General features: G+C 42.2%; 1 protein-coding gene across 2 annotated transcripts in view; it reads left to right on the top strand.

Annotated features, from left to right (window-relative positions):
- The window catches only part of GSK3B (glycogen synthase kinase 3 beta), a 64,237-nt gene that overhangs the window by 36,370 nt on the left and 7,388 nt on the right, over nucleotides 1–20,479 (top strand). Inside the window, exons 7-11 of one of the 2 annotated variants that reach the window (XM_081176702.1) lie at nucleotides 809–906; nucleotides 2,437–2,532; nucleotides 9,830–9,868; nucleotides 12,878–13,064; nucleotides 18,432–18,530. In XM_081176702.1, the coding sequence (XP_081032828.1) occupies nucleotides 809–906; nucleotides 2,437–2,532; nucleotides 9,830–9,868; nucleotides 12,878–13,064; nucleotides 18,432–18,530 (519 nt within the window). The remainder of the gene's footprint in view (nucleotides 1–808; nucleotides 907–2,436; nucleotides 2,533–9,829; nucleotides 9,869–12,877; nucleotides 13,065–18,431; nucleotides 18,531–20,479) is intronic. The other variant, XM_081176703.1, reaches the window with a different exon arrangement.

Raw genomic sequence — 20,479 nt, forward strand, 5'->3', positions numbered from 1 at the left:
TCTTTTGAGATTTAAATTTTACATTGTGTATATAAACATTTCATTTATTTATTTAGATTACATTTATATTCCACTTTTCCTCCAAGGAGCTCAAAGTGACACACATAATTCTCCTCCCTGACTTTATTCTCACAAAAACCCCCCTGTGAGGTGGGCTAGGCTGAGAGTGTGTACCTGTCCCAAGGTAGCCCAGTGAGCTTCCTGATGGTGGGGGCATTTGAACTGTGGTTTTCCAGGTCCCAGTCCAACACTCTAACCAATCATGGCTCTGTAATATTGAGTAATATTTTGTTACTAAAAACACATTTTTAAAAGAACCACACTTGTTGAAATTATCAGGGAAGAGCATTGGGATGTTGTTAGAGAGGAAGGTGGTGAGCCAAGGCGACAAGGTCTGAAATGAGAGTGAGTGGGAATGTGAGTGGCAGTATGGAGATGCAAATGGAAATATCTATGGAATAGAATGAATTTCATATTAGAGGAGGGGTGTGTGGAAACTGGCAAAATCTGAAAAGAACACCGGCACCATCTTACTGAGTTACTTTTGTGTATAATTTTGCTTTGCAAGTTTTGACCTGGTACAGATTCATATAAGGTACCATTTGTATGAACATTGTCAGTGCTTCTCTGCAGCGGCCTAAATGCTTACCTGGTAAATTAAGCCTTACTGTTCTGTATCTATTTCTATTTATACTGTGCGTGTGTATATATATGTGTGTGCGCACGCGTGCGTGCATATATAGAGAGAGAGAGAAAAAAGGATCTATGCAACCCCCAATATCTTCCTGTGTTTCTTCCCCCTCCCCAGATGTTTGGTCTGCAGGCTGTGTGTTGGCAGAGCTCTTGCTGGGACAACCCATTTTCCCCGGCGACAGTGGTGTAGATCAGTTGGTGGAAATAATCAAGGTATGAGGGGTTTTATTATTATTTGGGCATCATTTTAAAATGGAAATGAAATAATAGTAATTTTAATGTAACTTTGGTTTATATAAAACCCTCCTTATATTTAAAAGTAAATGTGATACTGGCTTCTATTTTCCAGGTAAGTAAATAAGTAATTTTTACCCCTTTTGCACTCAGAGTCGCTTCACTACATTAGAAATGCAAGAAACCCATTTTGTGAATCTTTCTACCATGAAAAGCAGGATATGAATAACCTAAATAAGTAATAAATATAAAACAGAAAACGTATCTAAAAGTGCAAAAATACGTATTGGAATCACTACCAAATGGCCAGACATAATGATTCCTGCTCCCCACACCCCTCACAATGTTCATTGCTCCTTAATTGTGACATGATCCAGTAGCAAGTAGTCTTCCCTAGCTATGGAAAGGAGTGACATCTTCTGCTTATTTGTGAAGCAGGTGTATTGGCTGCGACTCAGAAGTTTCCTTCAATGTATTTTGACCCAATTCTAAGTTGGTTGTGTATCCCTGCAATCCAACTTCAAAAAACAAAAAACAGAGCCCTGTAACTTACATGTGATAGATATCAGGGCCAGAGAAGTTGTCAAAAGGAATTGCATGCCTGGAATTGAGGAACGTAGAGGATAAGTTGTGAAACTAGGTCGGCTTATATCAGCGTCAAGTGGTGGTTTTCAATCTGTAATTGACAGAACAAAATCATTCTCCACAAAATTCAATGGTCAAACTTATATAAATGCACACAGATATATCGTTCTCATGCAGACAAAAAGAATAGATTTTGTTCAGTTCATCATATTCAGTTTAGTTCTTCATTTTGATCTCTTGGTGTATATCCAATGAAATTCATTCTGTATGAGATTCTGCTACAGCTGTTGTCCTTCAGTGTTCATCTTCTCTTGACAGCAAAATTTTAAGTCATAACATGTCCACATTGTAGAACATGCTGTGTGCTTTGGCTCCTTATACAACTTTTGTGCTTGCAAATGCAGGTCTGAACAGGTCTCATAGAATATACATTCTGTGATTGAGTTGCTGTGATCAGATGCTGCAGCTAGGGCTGTATCCCCTCAAAGGCAATGTTTTTTAACGGAGCTGGACACAAATCATCCGTCACTCACACCATGAGAAGGAAAAAAAAGGGCATTTCTTATACAGAATGTACTCATATGAAGGTTCTTCTTTTTGTTGGTAGTAAAATAAAGTATGTTTAAGGTAGCACTTGGCTTATCTAAAGTGCATTTTGTACAAAATTATTTAAGTGCTTCAGAGATGGTCTGCATAATGTTAATTATGGTGCATAGTCCTACATACATTTGAATTAATTATGCGATCGGTACTCCAGGGAATAGTAAGAGATACAGCCAGTGATTAAAATGTAAACTTGGCCGCCGTTGGAGAGCTTCCTGTTTGCATCCATTCCTTTTACTAGAAGTGCTGCGTGCCACAGATGTTGACTGCAATAGCTATATTGTTTCAAGGTGCTAATAGACCACGTTTTCTGTTTTCTAGGTCCTTGGAACTCCTACAAGAGAACAGATTAGAGAAATGAATCCAAACTACACTGAATTTAAATTTCCCCAGATTAAGGCACATCCATGGACTAAGGTGAGAGCCTGTTTGAAATAGTAGTGGGTGCCTGGAGAGGATACGCTGAGGTCCATACATTAATCTTTACAAGTTAATGAGCAAACCAAGGCACTATTACTCTGTGGTCCTATAAATGTTAATGACTGTATTTCAACCATGTTCACAATGGTATTTTTGTTACTGTAACTGGAAGACACTTCCAGTCAGGTGGGGTGAAACACATATTTCTCTTTTCAACTGCACCTTCCTTTACATCCCACCCCTCCTACTTATGTACTGGGAATCCAACCCTTTATTCTTCATAGCAAACTCTCGTGTGTGTGTGTGTGTGTGTGTGTGTGTGTGTGAAGTCTTGTGTAAATATGGAAGTTTCAGGGTGTCTTATTACTTGATTAGCTTCACCTGTTTAACAGGAGATTCAGCTGGTGAATATTAATAGGATTTTAGCTGAAACAAAGCAACTGAGGAACAAGAGGGAGGCTGCAGTATGCTCAGGTGAACCCCAGGGCTTGTAGACGTACGAAACATCTTTAGGAATTATTTTTTTAAGGCCCCCCCCCCAAAAAAAAACCCCCATTGAGGGTTAGGAATGCTCATTGTGGCTCTGGAAAGCTGAGTGTTTTTGGAGGGGGTGAAAGAAAACTGAGGTGTGTAGGGAGAGAAAGGAAAGAAGTATTGACTGGATTCCTCAACAGTAGCACTTCACTATACAAAATTTGGTGGTATCACATTTGTTATGAATGTTCTGGCTATTAATCAGAAAGAAAAATGAGTAGAGATCCTTATCGTTCATGTTTATAGCTGTTGTCCACACCAATAAGGAGCCAAGCAGGGCATGATGTATTGTGAACCTATATGATTCTCTTTCTTGAGGTGAGCGATAGAATTAAAACAGAACCATTTCCTGCCTCACAGGGAAGTATCACAGTACAGTTATAAAGAAGCAGCAAACATGCATCCACACACCTCTTAGTCCTTGGTTCTCTGTAAAGTGCCAGAAACCAATGGGAGCTTCCCTTCAGCTCACCTAGAGCAGCAGGTGGGGAGAAGCCAGCTCTGCAGACGCCAGGGCAAGCTTTCCTCCCCCTTGCCACATTGTTCTTCTGGAGGGAAGGATCGCAGCTGCGAATGGGACAGAGTGTGTTTCCCTACATATATTTCGTCCTCGGACAACTTAAGCTTAGACATGTCCTCTTAACTGAGAAGGTCTTGCTGAAATCAATTCTCAGAACAAAGTTGGAGGGAGAGATGATGGGTAGGCAGTAGGGTTGCAATTCCAGTGACCCTTGGATTATATTTATCTCCACGATCCATATCAATCCAGAATTAGGGCAGAATACAGAATAGAAACTACTTTTGTTGTGGTGGTTTACCATCTGCAACAAAGGTTCTAGGAATTGTACGCTATATGGTTGCTAGAAGCTGTCAGTCTTCAGGCCTCACACTCTGATAGTTCCACTCCTGTCTCAGCAAAATTGAGGGTAATATTGAGTGACTGTTGTTCTACCCAAAAGTATTTAATTCTGTTGAAATTTGTGGCTGCTGGAAGAGACAAGCATGTTTTGGGATGTGGCTGGATGGGGGCAATTAAATTGACTTAAGAATTCAGGCAAGATAGAAATGTTGATGCTTAAGAGGTCAGCTCATTTGGGGACAAACAGGTTCTGTGCTTTCAGTGGGATTATTTTCTCCGTGAAAGAGTTCCTTAAGTGTGAGCTGGTTGCACCCTGTCCTCACTAAAAATGATTTCATGACAATTATCCAACACATTGTGTGTGAAGCCATCCTTGGTAGATAGTTTGTGAGGCTCAACATGGGTATAGGAAACATGTAGCAGGTTCAGTTCAAGGCACTACAATTTTACTTTTAAAGCCCTTAATGGCCCAGTTAATTTTATCTTCAGGTCCGTAGGTGGAGTCTTACTCCATGTTTCCTCTGTTACTGTGGCTAGAGCACTGAGAGTTCATTGCTATAATTGCTGCAATAACAATTTAGAAGCCTTCTTTGTAGATTTCTGGTAATTTTTGTTGCACGGGGCAATTTTAAAAACAAACTTGAAAATATACTAGAGAGAAAGGAGAAAAAACAAACAAAGGCAGTTGACATTGATAATACAAATATTACATCAATCCTCATTTAAATGTATAGTTTAATATAAGCAGTTCCTATGTCCAAATAGTTATATTCGGTCATGTGCTCAGATAAAGGGCATAGATCTTCAGACCACTGAGTGGTACATAGTGGATGTTTAGCCTTCTAACCTTGCAATATACGTCTTTTGGCCGCCAAAAGGCTCACAGAATTCACTTTTGTTGTCCATCTGTTAGTCACCACACCTCAAGGATATAATTTAAGAGTGTGTGATCATCTGCAAATATCCGAGACAAGATTAATATGAACAATAGTTTCTGGCCAGAAAGAAGACACCATAGGACCATGACTACATTGTATGCCTCAAAACATTTTCAGTGTTACATCATTTCTTCCTATAAAGGCACGGTGGAGTCCAGCATACCAGAAACATCATGTTCTGTTGACTCAGTTTTGGCTAAAAATTAAAGAAACAGCCAAATAGATGATAAAGCAGTGTTTCATTAATAGAATGAATAGAACACTCTATTAGTTTTCCGTGAAGATCCAGTTATTTCTTCCAGCAAAAATAGGAGACATTAAGGCACTCAAAGCTGACATTTCCTAAATAGACACTAAAAGGAGCTGTAGTTGAAGATACCGTGATTCAGCTCTAGTGGTAAGTGGCAGCTAGACCGCAAAATTGAAAATGGCAAATGTTCTCAATCTGATGCTGTTAACTGGTATCTGGCTGTCAACCCAATTCTTTCACAAAGGACTTCCTCTTTATTTTCACATCCAAATTACCCCATAAAGTTAATGCAGAATGAGCATATGGAAGTGTAACTGAAAAGACATTCTACACATAGGAATCTTACTGGGTCGCAGAGGGAGCCAGTGAAGTAAATGAACTGATAAATCCACAATCCAGGAGGGCTTACACCAGCAGGGCATAAGGTTGGGGGAGACAGTAGCAAAGGGAGGCACCATTGGAACAATCCCACCTGCTAGACCGATAAGAAGGATGCCTTGCTTGGCGGAAATTGGAGTTCATCCAAGAAAGTCTGAACGCTGGGTGAACTGGTCGGGTCAGGACCAACGTATTCCATCAGATGACCATGAGTCCAGAGTTCTTCTCTTTAGAAAGGTCTCTGACCAGTTGCAGAGTTACTCCTGCTTCCTCCTCCCCACCCCTAGTTCTAGGTTAGGGAAGTTGAGGTCCTGTGGCCCTCGGATAACTGTGTGTTCCTAGGGCTTGTATTGTCGAAAACAGATTAACTATTAAGACTCCTAGTAAAAACAAACAAAATCCCAGTCCACAGGGTTTAGGTTCCAGGTAAGTAATTACTGCCCCCCCCCCTAGAAAGTGTTTTAGCTCCTCTTGGAGTATTTAGTGTGGTGCATGGAAGGTAATTGTTTACATTTTTCCTGGCATGTTTTCCTTTCACCAGAATGTTTGGCCTTTCAGCTACTTATTTTATTTGCTGTTGTGTTCCTTGATCTTATTGTTGCATTGACTGTTTTGTTGACTTTAGTTATTGTTTACAACCTTGGGCATCTTATTCAAAAGGTGAGGTAGAAATGTTTTAAATAAATAGGTTACACACCAGCCTCTCATTTTGTAGGGTGGATAACCTTTGTGTTCTTTAGAAAACCAAGTGTGCAAGACTACTGCCACTATGGATTTTTAGCTGCAGGGTGCCTCCCTCCCTCTTCTTACTAGCTGCTGTTATTGTCTAGTCATATAGCAGGCACTTCCTTTGGGTTGCCCCACTACCTGAGAGAGAAAGCAAATGAGGTGCCTTCGCACCCTTCCATTCCTCCTCAGGACCCACTTCTTGACATCATGAGATCTCTCCCTGCAATGTTTCCACAATCTGCATTCACCTGCTGCTTCATTCTTTGCTGCTTGGAATTCCTCTGAAAACAGACAGTTGCTCCTTCCCATCATATGCATTTGTGGAGACCTTGCCTTCCTCAGAGCAAGTGACAAACCTTCATTGCATCGGGTCAAAATTCATTTGCCCCATTCATGCAGTCCCAAAGGCTGTATTTGATGGCTGGAACCATGTAGAGCAGAAAGCATGTTCTTTTTCCCTGTGTTTTCTGCCACCTGCAGAACAGGAGAGATGCAAAAGTGTCATTTTGGGTGTCACACAGATGTGTCCTTAGAACTTCGTTTTCCTCCCGTAAAGGGCCAGTCCGGCCGCTAGGAGAAGGCCGCCTCTGGCAGCTGATTTTGGGGGTGTAATGAAAGGGCAGCAAATTGTTAGTTCTATTATTGTTTTTGCTTCTGGGAATGAGAGGGATTTTCTGTCTCAGGTGCCAAAATAACTTGGTTGGTGGTCCACCTTAGCAGAATGTCTTGGGCCAGCCCTGCATACATTGATTCCACAGCACAGTATTTTGTTTCAGCCACGTCTTATTACATGCTCCCACTTCTCCAGATTTACTGGTGGGTGTGTATGAGAGAGAGGGAGCCCTTATGGTGGGAATGGCTCCTCTCCTCTGATCCTTTCTGGGTGAGGAGTCACCGCACGCTTTCTACTTACAGCCTACTGCACCAAGATGGGCTGAGTAGCATTCCATACTGTTTTGAATAGTCCATTCCTTTTAAATAAAAACAGACTTTGGTTTACAGTCATACCTTGGGTTGCGAACACTGTGGGTTGCAGACCGCGCCAAACCCGGAAGTACTGGAACAGGTTACTTCCGGGTTTCAGCGCATGCTCAGAAGCGCTAAATTGCGCTTTACACATGTGCAGAAGCACCAAATCGCGTCACAAGTGTGTGTAGACATGGCGCTGCAGGTTGTGAACGAGCCTCCCGCACGGATCACTTTCGCAACCCGAGGTATGACTGTATAAGCTTTGTGACTGCTTATATGAAAATGCCCTCCTCTGGGTGTCTGAGCTTCTGTGGGTAGTGGAGAGCTACAAGAGTGCCCCTTATGACCATCCTCAGAATCGGTTGGGCCACAGAAGTTGCATGCAGTCAGAAACAGGACCAGCAGCCACATTTCCCTTTACTCAGGGAGACCCCTTTGCAAAATGTATCCATGTCGGTGGGGAGGGGGTGGAATTTTTTTGCTTTCAGGAAGCATGGGAAAGGTGTAGCAGTTTCTTCTCTCCTGCATTTTGTTGTGCATGATGTAGCTCTCTTCTCCTCTGTGTGTGTGTGTGTGTGCGCGTGCATGCTCATACGTGTGCACAACTGTCAGGTACATGAGTTTGGAGTTGGAAGAGTCTGCTACATCTCAGGACCCATCATGGCACTGATTCAGCCCTGATGATATATTGAGAAGGAGAGCTCTTGTACAAATAATAGGGAAAGGGAAAAAATCACCTTTTTTCAATAATGTTTTGAGTTGTTCCCCCGCTTTTCAAGCATAAGTTCTGCTTTGAATCAGTAGATCACAATAATTTAGAAAGTACTTCTGTTTCAAAACAGAATTTAGAAACTTGTCATCTCTACTTTCTGCCCAACCAATTCATTTAAGATTACTTGAATTATATTTGTTAATTTATAAAATAGTCCAAAGCAACTTATGTGGTGATAATAGCATCTCTTCATTCTTAACTTTTCATTCCAGTAATGGAGGGGAAGGAAAATGGAAGTGGAATATCATGGAATTGAGACTATGGTTGGCTTGAGCGCTGAACAGGGCTGCTCCACAAAGGAACATTTTGTTGCAGGGCCCACATGTAGATATGCATTTTTCAGTGTGGTTTCCTCTGTGAAAATTATTTAACTAATCAAGCAAGTCTACCTAAAATAGTAAATCTGTGACCATGATAACATATGTTAATGAACAAGTGAGATAATATTTAAAAGTTACTTGAAAAGTTCCTATCAGTGTTCACATGTTTTATTTTAGTTTTTGTTTTCTGCATGTGGCTTTCCTGTGCATTTTATCTGGCCGTATTTAGTCTGCATACTAAAGGTTAGTCTGCCCAATTGCATTCTCTTTTGTGCTCTTAGCTTTTCCTTTCCTTCACCAAGACTTATTTTAGATTGCAATGGATTTCACTGTGACGGGCCGGTTTTCAGACCGAGTGCTAAATTTTAGTCCGCAGACTAAAACATAATCCGCGGATTATTTGCCCCAGAAATTCCCTCACTGAAAACTACATTAAACACAGTAACCATGGTGCTTAAAACATAATAGTGAGGACGGTTCACAGCTAACAGCGTGCTCTTCCACCTGCCCTCTTGCACCTAGGCACAATAGGACGCTGAATCCGCCCCACATCTTGCTATGCGGCCCATTGTGCTTAAGTGTTGGCAACCTGTATTATCGACCACTTGACCTGTAACTGTGACAGTCCCTTGCTTTTAATGTTTGTTGTTTGTATGCTTCCATGTAGTTCTTGGTGGGTGAATAAGGCAGTAGAACAGGTTGCAGTAAGAAAGAAGAGTTAAACAACGGCAGTGTGTTTCTTTCATTGCATTATCAGTGTTCGCTTGTAAAAGAAAAAACCAAACAAATCCTCCCCTCTTTTAAATGGCCGTGAGGGCGTAAGGAAGGAAGCCACAATCAAGGGGCAGGGGAGAGTTAAGATCTTACCAGCACTTCTGAAATGTCATGTCCAGTTCCTGAAGCATCCTAAAGAGATATCTGCCAAAAAAGCTAAACACTAACAGTCCATTGGCGGGGAAGTCAATCCAAAATGAAGAATAATCCGCGGCGGCCTGATACACACATAGCTTATAGAACTTTAAAATAGTTATTTTTAGTACTGAATCTTAAAGGTCTTTATCTATTACATGCGTGGTTTCAAAAACACGTCTCATCTTGTGCTTTTGGGACAAAGAGGAGGAAGAAAAAAAAGAGTAGTCTGTACCTGAGAGCATGTCTCATGTTTTCCCCCATGTCTGTGGAAATCTGTCTCCAAGACTGGGAAGAAGACTGCAGTTTAATATTGAAAATTCAGTATATAATTTTACTTCTACATAGACATTTGATTTCATCTTTTTGTTACTTTTTACTAAAGTCACTGGCATTGGAACATGCATTTAAAATAAAATGTTTCTATACTATGCCTCACCCGTGCAAAATCATTTTTTTAAAAGTTGGACTTGCTGCTATGGAGACTGATGTTTAAAGGTTCTAATTGTATGAAACATTTAATATTTCCCCATCACCATGGATTTCTGATAATATTGGATATATTTTTCCTTGCTGGACTATTCTTTTGGATTGACTCCCCCTGTTTGGATTATTTCACTGCATTATCATCTTTAGGACTCGTCAGGAACAGGACATTTCACCTCAGGAGTACGGGTATGTACATAAATATTTTTCCATATCATCAGGTTTATTGTTGGAGGAGGAGAGGCAAAAATGAGGATGGAAGAGCTGACACCAAGCAGCCATGGAGGTCACTGAGCCAAATGCTCTCTCTCTCTCTCTCAACGTTTTTCGTTTTTAGCTGCTAGTTCCTTGCGGGGGTTGGGCTTTCAATTTTCTGGCATTGTTAAGGTAGTCCATTCTGTATCAAATTACTTTTTCCAAGTCCCAGCAGAGAAAGGGCAATCTGAGGGCCTGCCGTTATAGTGGGAGCTAGAATACAGTACATTATAGGACATCTTAAGTGTGAATAGCTTTTGCTTACTCATGGAAGGAGTGAAAGATAGAGTCAGCCTGAGTTCTGCTAGACAAGTAAAGAAAGAAAGAGAGAAAGAAAAGTTCCACAGTTAGCAGTTCATCTAAAGATAGTAATGAAGAAAAATACAAAGCATCATTTTATTTTAAAGGAGGCCAATATACCTAAAGCATTTCAACCTTAGATTGAATTTCCACCTGATTCCATATGGGGGTGGGGTACAGTTTTATTTGACAAGCTCTAGGACAATATTTGGGGTTCATAGAATTTGGGGAAAGTTTGGTTTAATGTATATCCAAATTTGAATGTGGGATTTTCAGTAACTTGATGGATTATGTATCTGGAAAAAAGAATTTGAACTTCTTTAATGGAGATAATTTCCCCAAAATTTATGAGATGAAACATGTTGTGCTTCAACAACTCGGTCATGACCCCACAACTTAGTCTCGCCACAATCCTAGATGGACAACACAGGCATTTTCTCTTGCATATGGCAGTGAAATTGTTTCTAGGACGGGTAACCTGAGGCCCTCCAGATATTTTGTTGCTGGACTCCATCCCCCATCAGTTCCAACCAGAAGAGCCAGTGAGCAGGGATAGTGTGAGCTGTAGTCCCACATCACCTGGGTCACAAATTCCCCATCCCTGTTGGAAGTGAAGGGGACACCTGGTAAAAATGCAAAAGATAAACCCATGTCACCGGTTGCACTTAAAAGTAGCTCCAAGAAGTATGTCAGGGCACAGATGCCACTGTCTCCTATTCAGGAGTTGCTGCCAGAGTAGTACCAGGAAAGCCAGCTGCAGGAGCTTCTCATTACCTCTCCTAACCCGGCAAGAGGAGGAGAAGTGCTGAGTTTTCAGAGGTGTTTTGTGAAGTTGCTTAGCCCTTTCCTTTTCTCCCTCTGCAGCTGGGTTCTGAAACTAGAACGAAGCACAAATTCAGTTTAGGGTGGGGGAGACAAGTGAGCTTGTGTTCATGACATTTGCAAGAGGGAATAGTTCAACATTCCTTCACCTGTTGATTCTCCCAGACCAGTTTTCCCTCCTCTACCTTGATGCTACATTGACGTGTATGTAGTTTTGATTTTTAAGAGTAAAGGAAAACTATGGCTGTGCAACATGGTCATTTCTTCCTGGGTTGAAAAGAGCATTCCATACCCGTGGGGAGAGGACTTGCTTTGGCTTCTCTCTTGGCCTGAGCAGGCTAGAGCAGGAGAGGGGCTAATATCATGGTCTGTTTTAGAGGTCCATAGGATTCCTTTCAGACTATGGTATTACTACTTATTCCCACAGTTGCCCCAGGCATGAAAGTAAGCCGCAGCCTGGTTCAGTTTAATAGTTCTTGCAACATCTGGGCACTGCAGAAGAGTTTTGCTTATGTGATCGTTTGCCCGCCTTAACTTAATTCTTGTCGTTTAATTCTTCAGCTTTTTTACTTTCCCTCACATATGTAAACTAGCTTTCTGTACGAACTCAGAACTCTTGATAAATCCCACCAGTAGCTTATACCATTATTAGTGATGAGGAGATTCTTGACGCAGTTTATGTTCTGCTGAATTTAAATATCTTCTCTTCAAAATCTGTTTGAGCAGATTTGCAGTTGATTTTGCATGTGGTATATGCTATTGCTTTGGGGTTTGGTCCAACTTTACATGCCTGGGAATCCGTTCCCTTGGTGGGGTTTCTCCTTCCTCTCTTCCCGCTAGCAGCCTTCCATGCACCCAGAAATCTGCTCCAGAGGATTGAGTAACCTTCCTGGGCGGATTTTGGGTGTGTGCAGGGATGGGGAATAAGTAGAACCAAAAGTCTCATTGCAAACGCAGGTTTCCACTGTGCAAGTGAGCTGCCACAACTGAATCTCATCCTTTGTGTTTTGTGAGTTGGATTTGCCAGTTTTTGTCCCATCCTTGTCTCAAGATTTTACATGTACTGTTTGCTCATGACCTGTATTGCACCTGTAGCGTAGGTGAAAGAAAATGCTTAAGGAACCTGTGAATGTGTGGTTTTTTATTTTTTATGTGTGTGAGAGAGGAGAAGGTAGATGGAGTGCAACATTGGTGACAAAGGACTGATTGTGAATAGTAAAAATATATGCTGTTTGACCTAACCTCCGATGGCAAATGTCTGAGAGAAAAACTAGCTGGCTGAGTACCCTTCAGCAATACTCCCAAACGCCTAAAATTTGGAAGTTATCCTAATTAATTACTTGCTGTGTATTATTAAAGGATAAACCAAAACTATGAGACCTGATCAGTGTCCCTACCAGTCAGCATAAATCCACACCCAGTACAAAATCAGTTGGTTGCTTAAAAGTTTTGCTTTCAGTAAATGCTTCAGAACGTGGTCTTCAGAAAATCCTGCTCATTTGCTTTTCTCTCTCCTCCAACCCATATGCATGGCCGACTGCATTCCTGTTATGTTTGGAATGGATTCTTTCTCTCTTCCTAAAAGTTCTTCTCAGCTGTGTCTTGTGTCCCCCCCCCACCCTGTGACCTTGTAACTTCACCTTAGTACAACAGCCTTCCTTGCACTTAACCATTCAACCCTAGAAGCTTGATTAAGCTTCAGTACTTTATAAGCTAATGTCTAATTCCTACTCTGAGCGGTTTAGTTCCTCAGATTCTCAGTCCTTCAACGACAAGCGCAAAGAAGAGTATTGACGGACTGTCCCTCTTGTTCTGCCGCAGGTCTTCCGGCCCCGCACTCCACCAGAAGCAATAGCGCTATGTAGCCGTCTGCTGGAATATACCCCCACGGCACGCCTGACTCCGCTGGAAGCGTGCGCACACTCTTTCTTTGATGAATTACGGGACCCAAACATCAAATTACCGAGTGGGCGAGAGAAACCTGCACTCTTTAACTTCACCACTCAAGGTAGTCTGGGAGCATGAAGGAAGATTGTGTGTCTGCACTGTCTTATGGCACAAAGATGGCGTCATCTCAAATAGTGGTCAGAAGGGATGGGTAGAAATGTTGGGCAGCTGGAAAGAGGGGGAATATTTCAAAGCTTGAACTGTGTTGAGAAGGTGTAGAGAAAGGGCTTTAAAAAAAGTCCAAGAGAGAGACTTCTTTACCCCTCGAAGAAAGGCTGTTTGACACAGATACACATCCAGAATCTCAGCAGGCTGATACTTCTGTGTCATGAGTGCCATTATTACTGGGACATTCAATTCCTAGTTAGTCATAGATGAAATTGCTTGTTAGATAGAAGATTGAAATATTCTTGGAAGAATAGAGACTACTGCTCATGTTCACATTTTTACCAGGAATCCTATTTAATAAGCTAATTGAGTATGTAACTCGGAACATCCAGGAGTCCAGATTTAGCGGATCAGCTGTATTGCAGGCTAGGGAAGTATGTTTTCGCAGTTGCCTTGCACATGTTTTCAAGAACTGTACAATTGTTAGGGGTTGTAAAACAGAAGCATACTTTGTGGCCTGTATTGTTCAGATTCTTTGGGAAGATGGCTGCAACCCAATTGCAATTACTCATGTGCATTTCGGTTAACATAGGGTTGCCATACGTCTGCGTTTGCCCATGTCGGCAGGGCTGTTTTCCCATAAAAATTGCTCAAAAACAGCATTTTTCTTCTTGCAAATTTGCCAAACAGCTTTGCCAAAAAGAAGCAGCAGCTCAACAATTTATGGCAACTATGGTTAACATATCAATTTAATTTGCACATGGTTAAAAAAGATCTGAAGCAGGAAGCATATTTTCTTTTATGGGATGCTATGTGTCAAAGCAGGCATTGGAAGAGGCATTTATGCTTGCATGTGAGAGAAGATAATATTTGCCACCTGCTGCCTTTATATACAAAATAATTTTAAAAAATAAAATGTTACCTGCTTAATCAGCAGCACCTTTTAAATTTATTTTTTATCAATGTTAATTAATAAATTTAAAGCTTTTTTATTTTTTTAAAATCTAGCCAGTTAATAATATTGCAGCCCTATTTGAAGATACTCTTTTCTATGTTAAAGTCAGTGAAAGGACCGTGGCCACTTGTCAGGTTTCGAAAGGGTGCTGGGATAGTATTTTCCAAGCGCACAAATGCTGTTGCTCTTGAGACACACCTTTTCTGCCTTTAAAGCATTTGCTCCACTCTGGGTTATGGTACTTCCTTTCCTGGTTGCATTGGTAACAGTCAATGCTGCCAGTTCCTCTTGACCCAGGACCCACCATGCCAACTGCCATTTCTGCATATATGAAAATAACCACAACACTGCTCTGAATAGCTTGTTAACTACACTGGATGTTTAATTTGCCTTATCTCAGCACTGAATTACTTGAAGCAGTTCAAACTAATATTGATAAAATCACTGGTATGTCTTGGATTATTTCTGCTGTTCTGTAAATGGCAGGCTGGAGGGGAAATTAATGGTTGTATTCAACGTAGTGTAAGCCTGCCATTAGTGGAAGTATTTCCACTTATGAAAAGGGACTCCCTTGCCTCTTCCCCCCACCCATGTGCCCCTTAAATCTATTATTGGGGTTCCCCAACTTTACAGGGATTTGGGGAGAGGGGCTGAAGAGACCTGTTGTGCAAACGGACACCCTTGCACAAATGGGGTGCATTAGTTGGCTACGGCCCAGGCAAGCAGGCAGGAGGACCTTTTGTGGTGGCTCAGTTTTATCTGGAGGTGCTTTAACAAGAACATATTCAGCTCTCAAAAAAATTGCCATTGCCACTCTGACTGCTGCTTAAGTCGATGGTTACAGAGGCCATCTCTGGACAGAGTGGCTGGGGGGGCCCAGCCAGATGGGCGGGGTCTAAGTAATAAATTATTATCATTACTATAAGAGCATTCTCGCCAGTATTACACACTTGTGAAAAACAGAATGCCCTACCGCTGGCCCCGAGTATGTAGCATTTTACTGTGCAGTAGGTTGTCTTACGTTGGTTTCCTGAAGCAAATGTGCTAGTAAACTGACGGTACAGTATCTGCCTTTCCTTTTTGTTTTGTTACCTATTTTATATGTAAATTTTCACTCTACTTTCCATCCCTCAAAAATGTTTGACAGAAAGTTTAATCTCACATGAGATCTGTACTAATAGAATAGCTGCAATTCAAAACACATTCTGCAGCAATCACTGCTGGGAAATGCAATTTGGGGCAGGTGGGGGGAATTTAAGGCCAGCTTAGGGCACATGTAGGCATTAAAAAAAATGCCTATTTTAAAAAGTCATCCCTGAAAGACAAATTGGAAGCCCCCAGGGAGGGGGGGGTAGAAGGAGTGATGTATCAGGAAAAATAGGGATAGTTTGGGCATAGGTCATTTGCCCATGAATATTGGGGCATCTAGTCTCTCTGAGTTGTTAGAGACAGAGGAGAGTGCAGTTAGCCATTTAGACAGTCAGAACTGTTTTGAACTGGCTGGCCGCCAGCAGACAGATTGTGATTGCCTTCAAAATAAGTAATCCAGAAACACCCCCCCCCCCGGGATCTGTAGCCCTTGTGTCCTTATTGCCCAAGGAGTCCCTGTATGGACAAAAGGATGGATGGAGGGGACCTCCTGGCTTTTCCTCTCCTCCTTCTTATCTTTGGTCTCCACCAGGGCATTCTTCAGGCCAGGGTGGTCCAAACCTGCAGCCCTTGGGGCCTTTTTGGGTGGCCCTTGGCAACATTCAAGGGGAAAACACCATAAAGCCTTTTTAAGAAATTGTTAATGAAAGCACATACTTCTGTCTGTGTAATGGATTTGTTTAATAATTAAATCTAGTGTGTATTTAATGACATATATTTAATTAAATATATTAATTGTGTATATTAACTCATATTAAATACACTTTAATTTTAAAAAAATGGAAATTTAACTCGGTGTGCGGCCCATGGATTCTTTACAAATAAAAATCAAATACAATAAAATTCCTGGTATAAAGCATCATTAGAAACTAAACAACATAACTGAAATAGGAGCCGCCGCCACACCCTGTAACATCTACCAAATCCAACCTTGACAAAGGTCCACCTATAAACCTCACTATCAAGCATTCCCACCAACCATATCCATAACACAGCTAAGCCCCAGCCAACCATTTTTCACCAAATGAATGTTGGGTCTACAAAAAAAATCACTGGCAGCATTAAACATAATTTACAGCCAGGTAATTCACCCTTCACCTCCATCTAGGGCAGCACAGTATCAAATAAACAGCAACACACAAGTATTCTACAATTCAGTCTGTTACATTTTGACCAGTATAAATAGACATAAAACTCTGATTTGCAGTCCTGATTTATTGCCCTTTTTTGAGGGATGCTTTGAATAATTTTTGAAAAATGCTTTATTAAGAGAAAATGTATGTATTGTAAAACAAAATGAGAACAAATATAGGTGATATAGAGCTAAATCATGAAGCATGGTAATAAGCTGCAGCATTTGATCACGATAATTTTATGTATGAGGTCATTTTTAATATTTTATAAATTCTTGGAAAAATATATTGATATGAAGATGCAAATTACTAAGTTTTAAATTACATTTCTGCTCTAATTTTACTTTTTGTAAAGGCCTGTCCATATAAAAAGGTATTCAAGAGACACCTGAAAGTCAAAAGTGAGGGCAGCTGCCAAATTTCTGTTGGAACAATGTTCCACAGATTGGGACTGGTGATGTGAAGCACTGACTTCTAGATGAAGCCACCCAGGCCTCTGCAACACAGGGAACAATGAGCAGCACTCTTCTGGGTGATCTCATAGAATTGCAGAGTTGGAAGGGACCACCGAGGGCCATCGAACCAGAAAGAAAAACAAACAAATGTCATCTGTACACTTCCCTCACCATATGCAACCATCTGTGAAAACCCATGTAGATACAGCAGCATGTCTAAATCAACCCTCACTTAGACAAGCCTTCACCTCCTTTCAAGAACAGGGCAGTTTTAGGACCAGGATTCCGACCAGCACACACTGGGTGTCCTCCTCATACATGGTGCATCTCAGCTTCCCCTTTGCAGTAGCAGCACGCTCCCCAACCAAGTGTCTCCATTGTCAAGGAGCTCTCTAGAGCAACAGTGTGCAAGAGGCTGCCATTAGAAGGAAACCAAAGGGCCCTTCTCCAGAGCATTTTCTACCAGCAAACATCTAAACCTGGTTGCTGCCCTCTGTCTGATGTAACAACCAAGCAACCAACCATCTAGGTTATCATTTCATTTTACCTACCTTCACAAATATCATCGGGAATGTCTGCTTGGCCCAACTATAATGCCTGGCAACTCTGTATACTGTTTCAGGAACATAGTCCAGAACCAAATTAAGGTATACCTCATCTTCTCTCCATTGGTCAAACTGTGATATAATTGCCCTTAAGGTATCCTGGGCACAGGATCAATGCAAGAACCTTGACTCTGGCCCAGTACCATGTGAGCAGCCAGTGCAGATGTTTTAGTTCAGTATAGGTGTCACACACTGTTGTATGTCTGCCCCCCCCCCCAGCAGTCCAGATACTGCTTCTGGACCAGGCCCAAGGGCCGCCCCAAAGGCAGCACATGGCAGTAATCCAGCCTTGAGGTTAAAGATGCCTGGACTACGGTGGCCAAGTGAGCCTGGTCTAGATATTGCTATAGTTGGGGTGCCAGACATAGCTGGCAGCAGGCAGTCCTAGCCACAGTGGAGGATGTTAAGAATGCAGTCACAAGAAGTCATTAAGCAATTATAATACTCTTTTGAAACTCACATTCCAAGGGCATGTCTGTAGCAGTTCATTTTGTACTCTAGCTGAAATAGTACTAATAACGACAGTTTCTTTTAGGGATTTGGAAGGTAGAATGATTGCAATATAAGACCAGCTGCTTCAATCTCATAGTTCATACTCGCCTCCCTTCAACATTATTGGTGTGATTTAGTGGTGTAATCGTACTAATCATTTTGCTTGTTTTGTTTTAAATAGCTCACAGTTCCAAGAGCAAGGTGTGTGGGTGTAGAAATGCACAAATACACAGTCTGTACAAAAACAACAAGGGGGAAATTTAAATTAAAAGAAATGCAATATAGGCAATTTGGCAGACATCATGGCAGAGAAAAACCTTTTCCACAGAAAAGAAGATGCAAAGGATGACAGTCTTTCCCCAGTGAAGCTGTCTGAGCAGTTTCCAACTCTGGGGAAGCGTGTTAGAATCATCGATTCTTAGCAACACATGGCCATGTGGCTGATGTGGGATAGGAAACACTGTGTGAAGCGACTGGCAGAGGCTCCCTGTGGGCTGGCTGTGAATACTCTCTTCTTCAACTTCCTTCTAGAACTGTCAAGTAATCCGTCTCTGGCTTCGACCCTCATACCTGCTCATGCTCGGAGTCAAGCAGCTGCTTCAACCCCGACAAATGTTCCAGCAGCCTCAGGTGAGACTTCCTTCATGCCTGCCCCGTTTTTGCTTGATAAACTATTCCCACCCCCAAACTGTCTTCCCTGACACAGTGTGTCCTCAGTTACTGATCATATCTTGTTTACAAACTGAACCCCCCCAAAAAACCCCCAGCAGCCAATACCAATTGTGTTTGCTAGATTGATTTCCATTTGAGACATGGGGTGAATAAGGGAACACCAGCAATTTCCACTCCAGATTTCCAATTTCATCAGCATTCTGCAACACTCGTACTTAAAACAAACCACAAGCTGTGCAGAACCAGATACCGGGATCGTGCAGCCTGAGGATGGGGACAGGTTTCTTACGAGAGGTGAGGGCCACCACATGTGTGCAGGATCCCTGCCCTTCCTGGCTCATGGAAGCAGCTGAGGAAGACTAACCAAGTGGGGAAGGGTGGCGACTGAACACGTTCAGCAAAGCAGGGTTGCAACCTGCCATAAAGAGGCAGTGATAAGACCTCTGCTGAAAAAGCCCTCCCTGAACCCCACAGTTTTGGATCATGACTGGCCAGTCCCCAATATTCCATTCTTAGGCACGGGGCTGGAGTGTGTGGCTGCTTCTCAGCTCCAAGCTTTTCTGAATGAGACAGATCATCCATATCCATTTATTACTGGCTCCAGCCATGATTATGGGACAGAAAAAGCATTGGTTGTGTTAGTGGATGACCTACACCAGGAGTCAGGCAGCAGGAGCTGGTTCTCCTGGACTTTCCATTGGCCATGGTTTCTCTGCGGGACACCTCACTGGGATAGGATTTGGAGGCATTGTTTTGTGGTGCTTGTATAATCTTATTGTGATTATTTATTTATTGTCTATGTATACCTCACTATATCTGTAGATCTCTGGGCAGTTCACAACATAAAATCACAATGTAAGAAACACAAAATACATAACAAAAATAAGAGCAAAGACAACCTGATAATCCCCCCTTCCACAACACATTTTAAAGAGTATCAGATGTCAATCAGCCAAAGCTCTGGTTAAAGAGGAACATTGTCGCCTGGCGCCTCAAGGTGTATAAAGAAGGTGCCAGCCAAACCTCCCTGGGGAGAGAATTCCACAAAGGGGGAGCCCTTGCAGAAAAGGCCTGCTCTCCTATTGCCACCCTCTGGACCGCTTGAGGAGGGCCCAAAGAAGGGCCTGGTAGGCTCATAAGGAGAGAGGCAGTCCTTGAGGGATGGTGCTCCTGAGCCGTTGAGTCGTAGGGAAGGGGCTGCTGTGGGTCTTCTGTTGGATGCTCTTAACCTGAGGTGTCCCTCGGGGTCTGTCCTGCCCCAGGATGGCTCTAGGAGAGGTGGTCCAGAGTTTTGGGGGCTGCCACCGCCACCATTCCATCTCTCCTTTCCATCTGAATAGGACAAAGCTGGTGTGGTGTTAGTAACGGACTGGAGGAGGGTGAAATAACTGAAGGTTATGGTCAGTTGAAAGGCAGATCAGGGACTAGGGATTCATGATGTGCTGGAGGGGGTTACACTCCCTGAAAAACTCAGGTTCGCAGCTTGGGAGTACTCCTAGATTGAACCCTTAATGGTCAGATTTAGGCAGTGGCCAGGAGCACATTTAAAACTAGTGCACGGTTCCTGTTCCTGGAGATGTCTGCTCTGGCCATGATGCCTTAGTTACATCCTACTACAGATAGGTAGCCGTGTTGGTCTGCCATAGTCAAAATAAAAAAATTCCTTCCAGTAGCACTTTAAAGACCAACTAAGTTAGTTCTTGGTATGAGCTTTCGTGTGCATGCACACTTCTCCAGATACACTGGATACACGCAGTGTACTCCAGATACACGCAGTGTATCTGAAGAAGTGTGCATGCACACGAAAGCTCATACCAAGAACTAACTTAGTTGGCCTTTAAGGTGCTACTGGAAGGAATTTTTTTATTTTAGTTACATCCTGTTTGGATTCCTGCAAGGACCTGTAT

The sequence above is a fragment of the Podarcis bocagei genome, assembly GCF_964188305.1.
Source record: "Podarcis bocagei genome assembly, chromosome: 17".
In the NCBI taxonomy this organism is placed as follows: domain Eukaryota; kingdom Metazoa; phylum Chordata; class Lepidosauria; order Squamata; family Lacertidae; genus Podarcis; species Podarcis bocagei.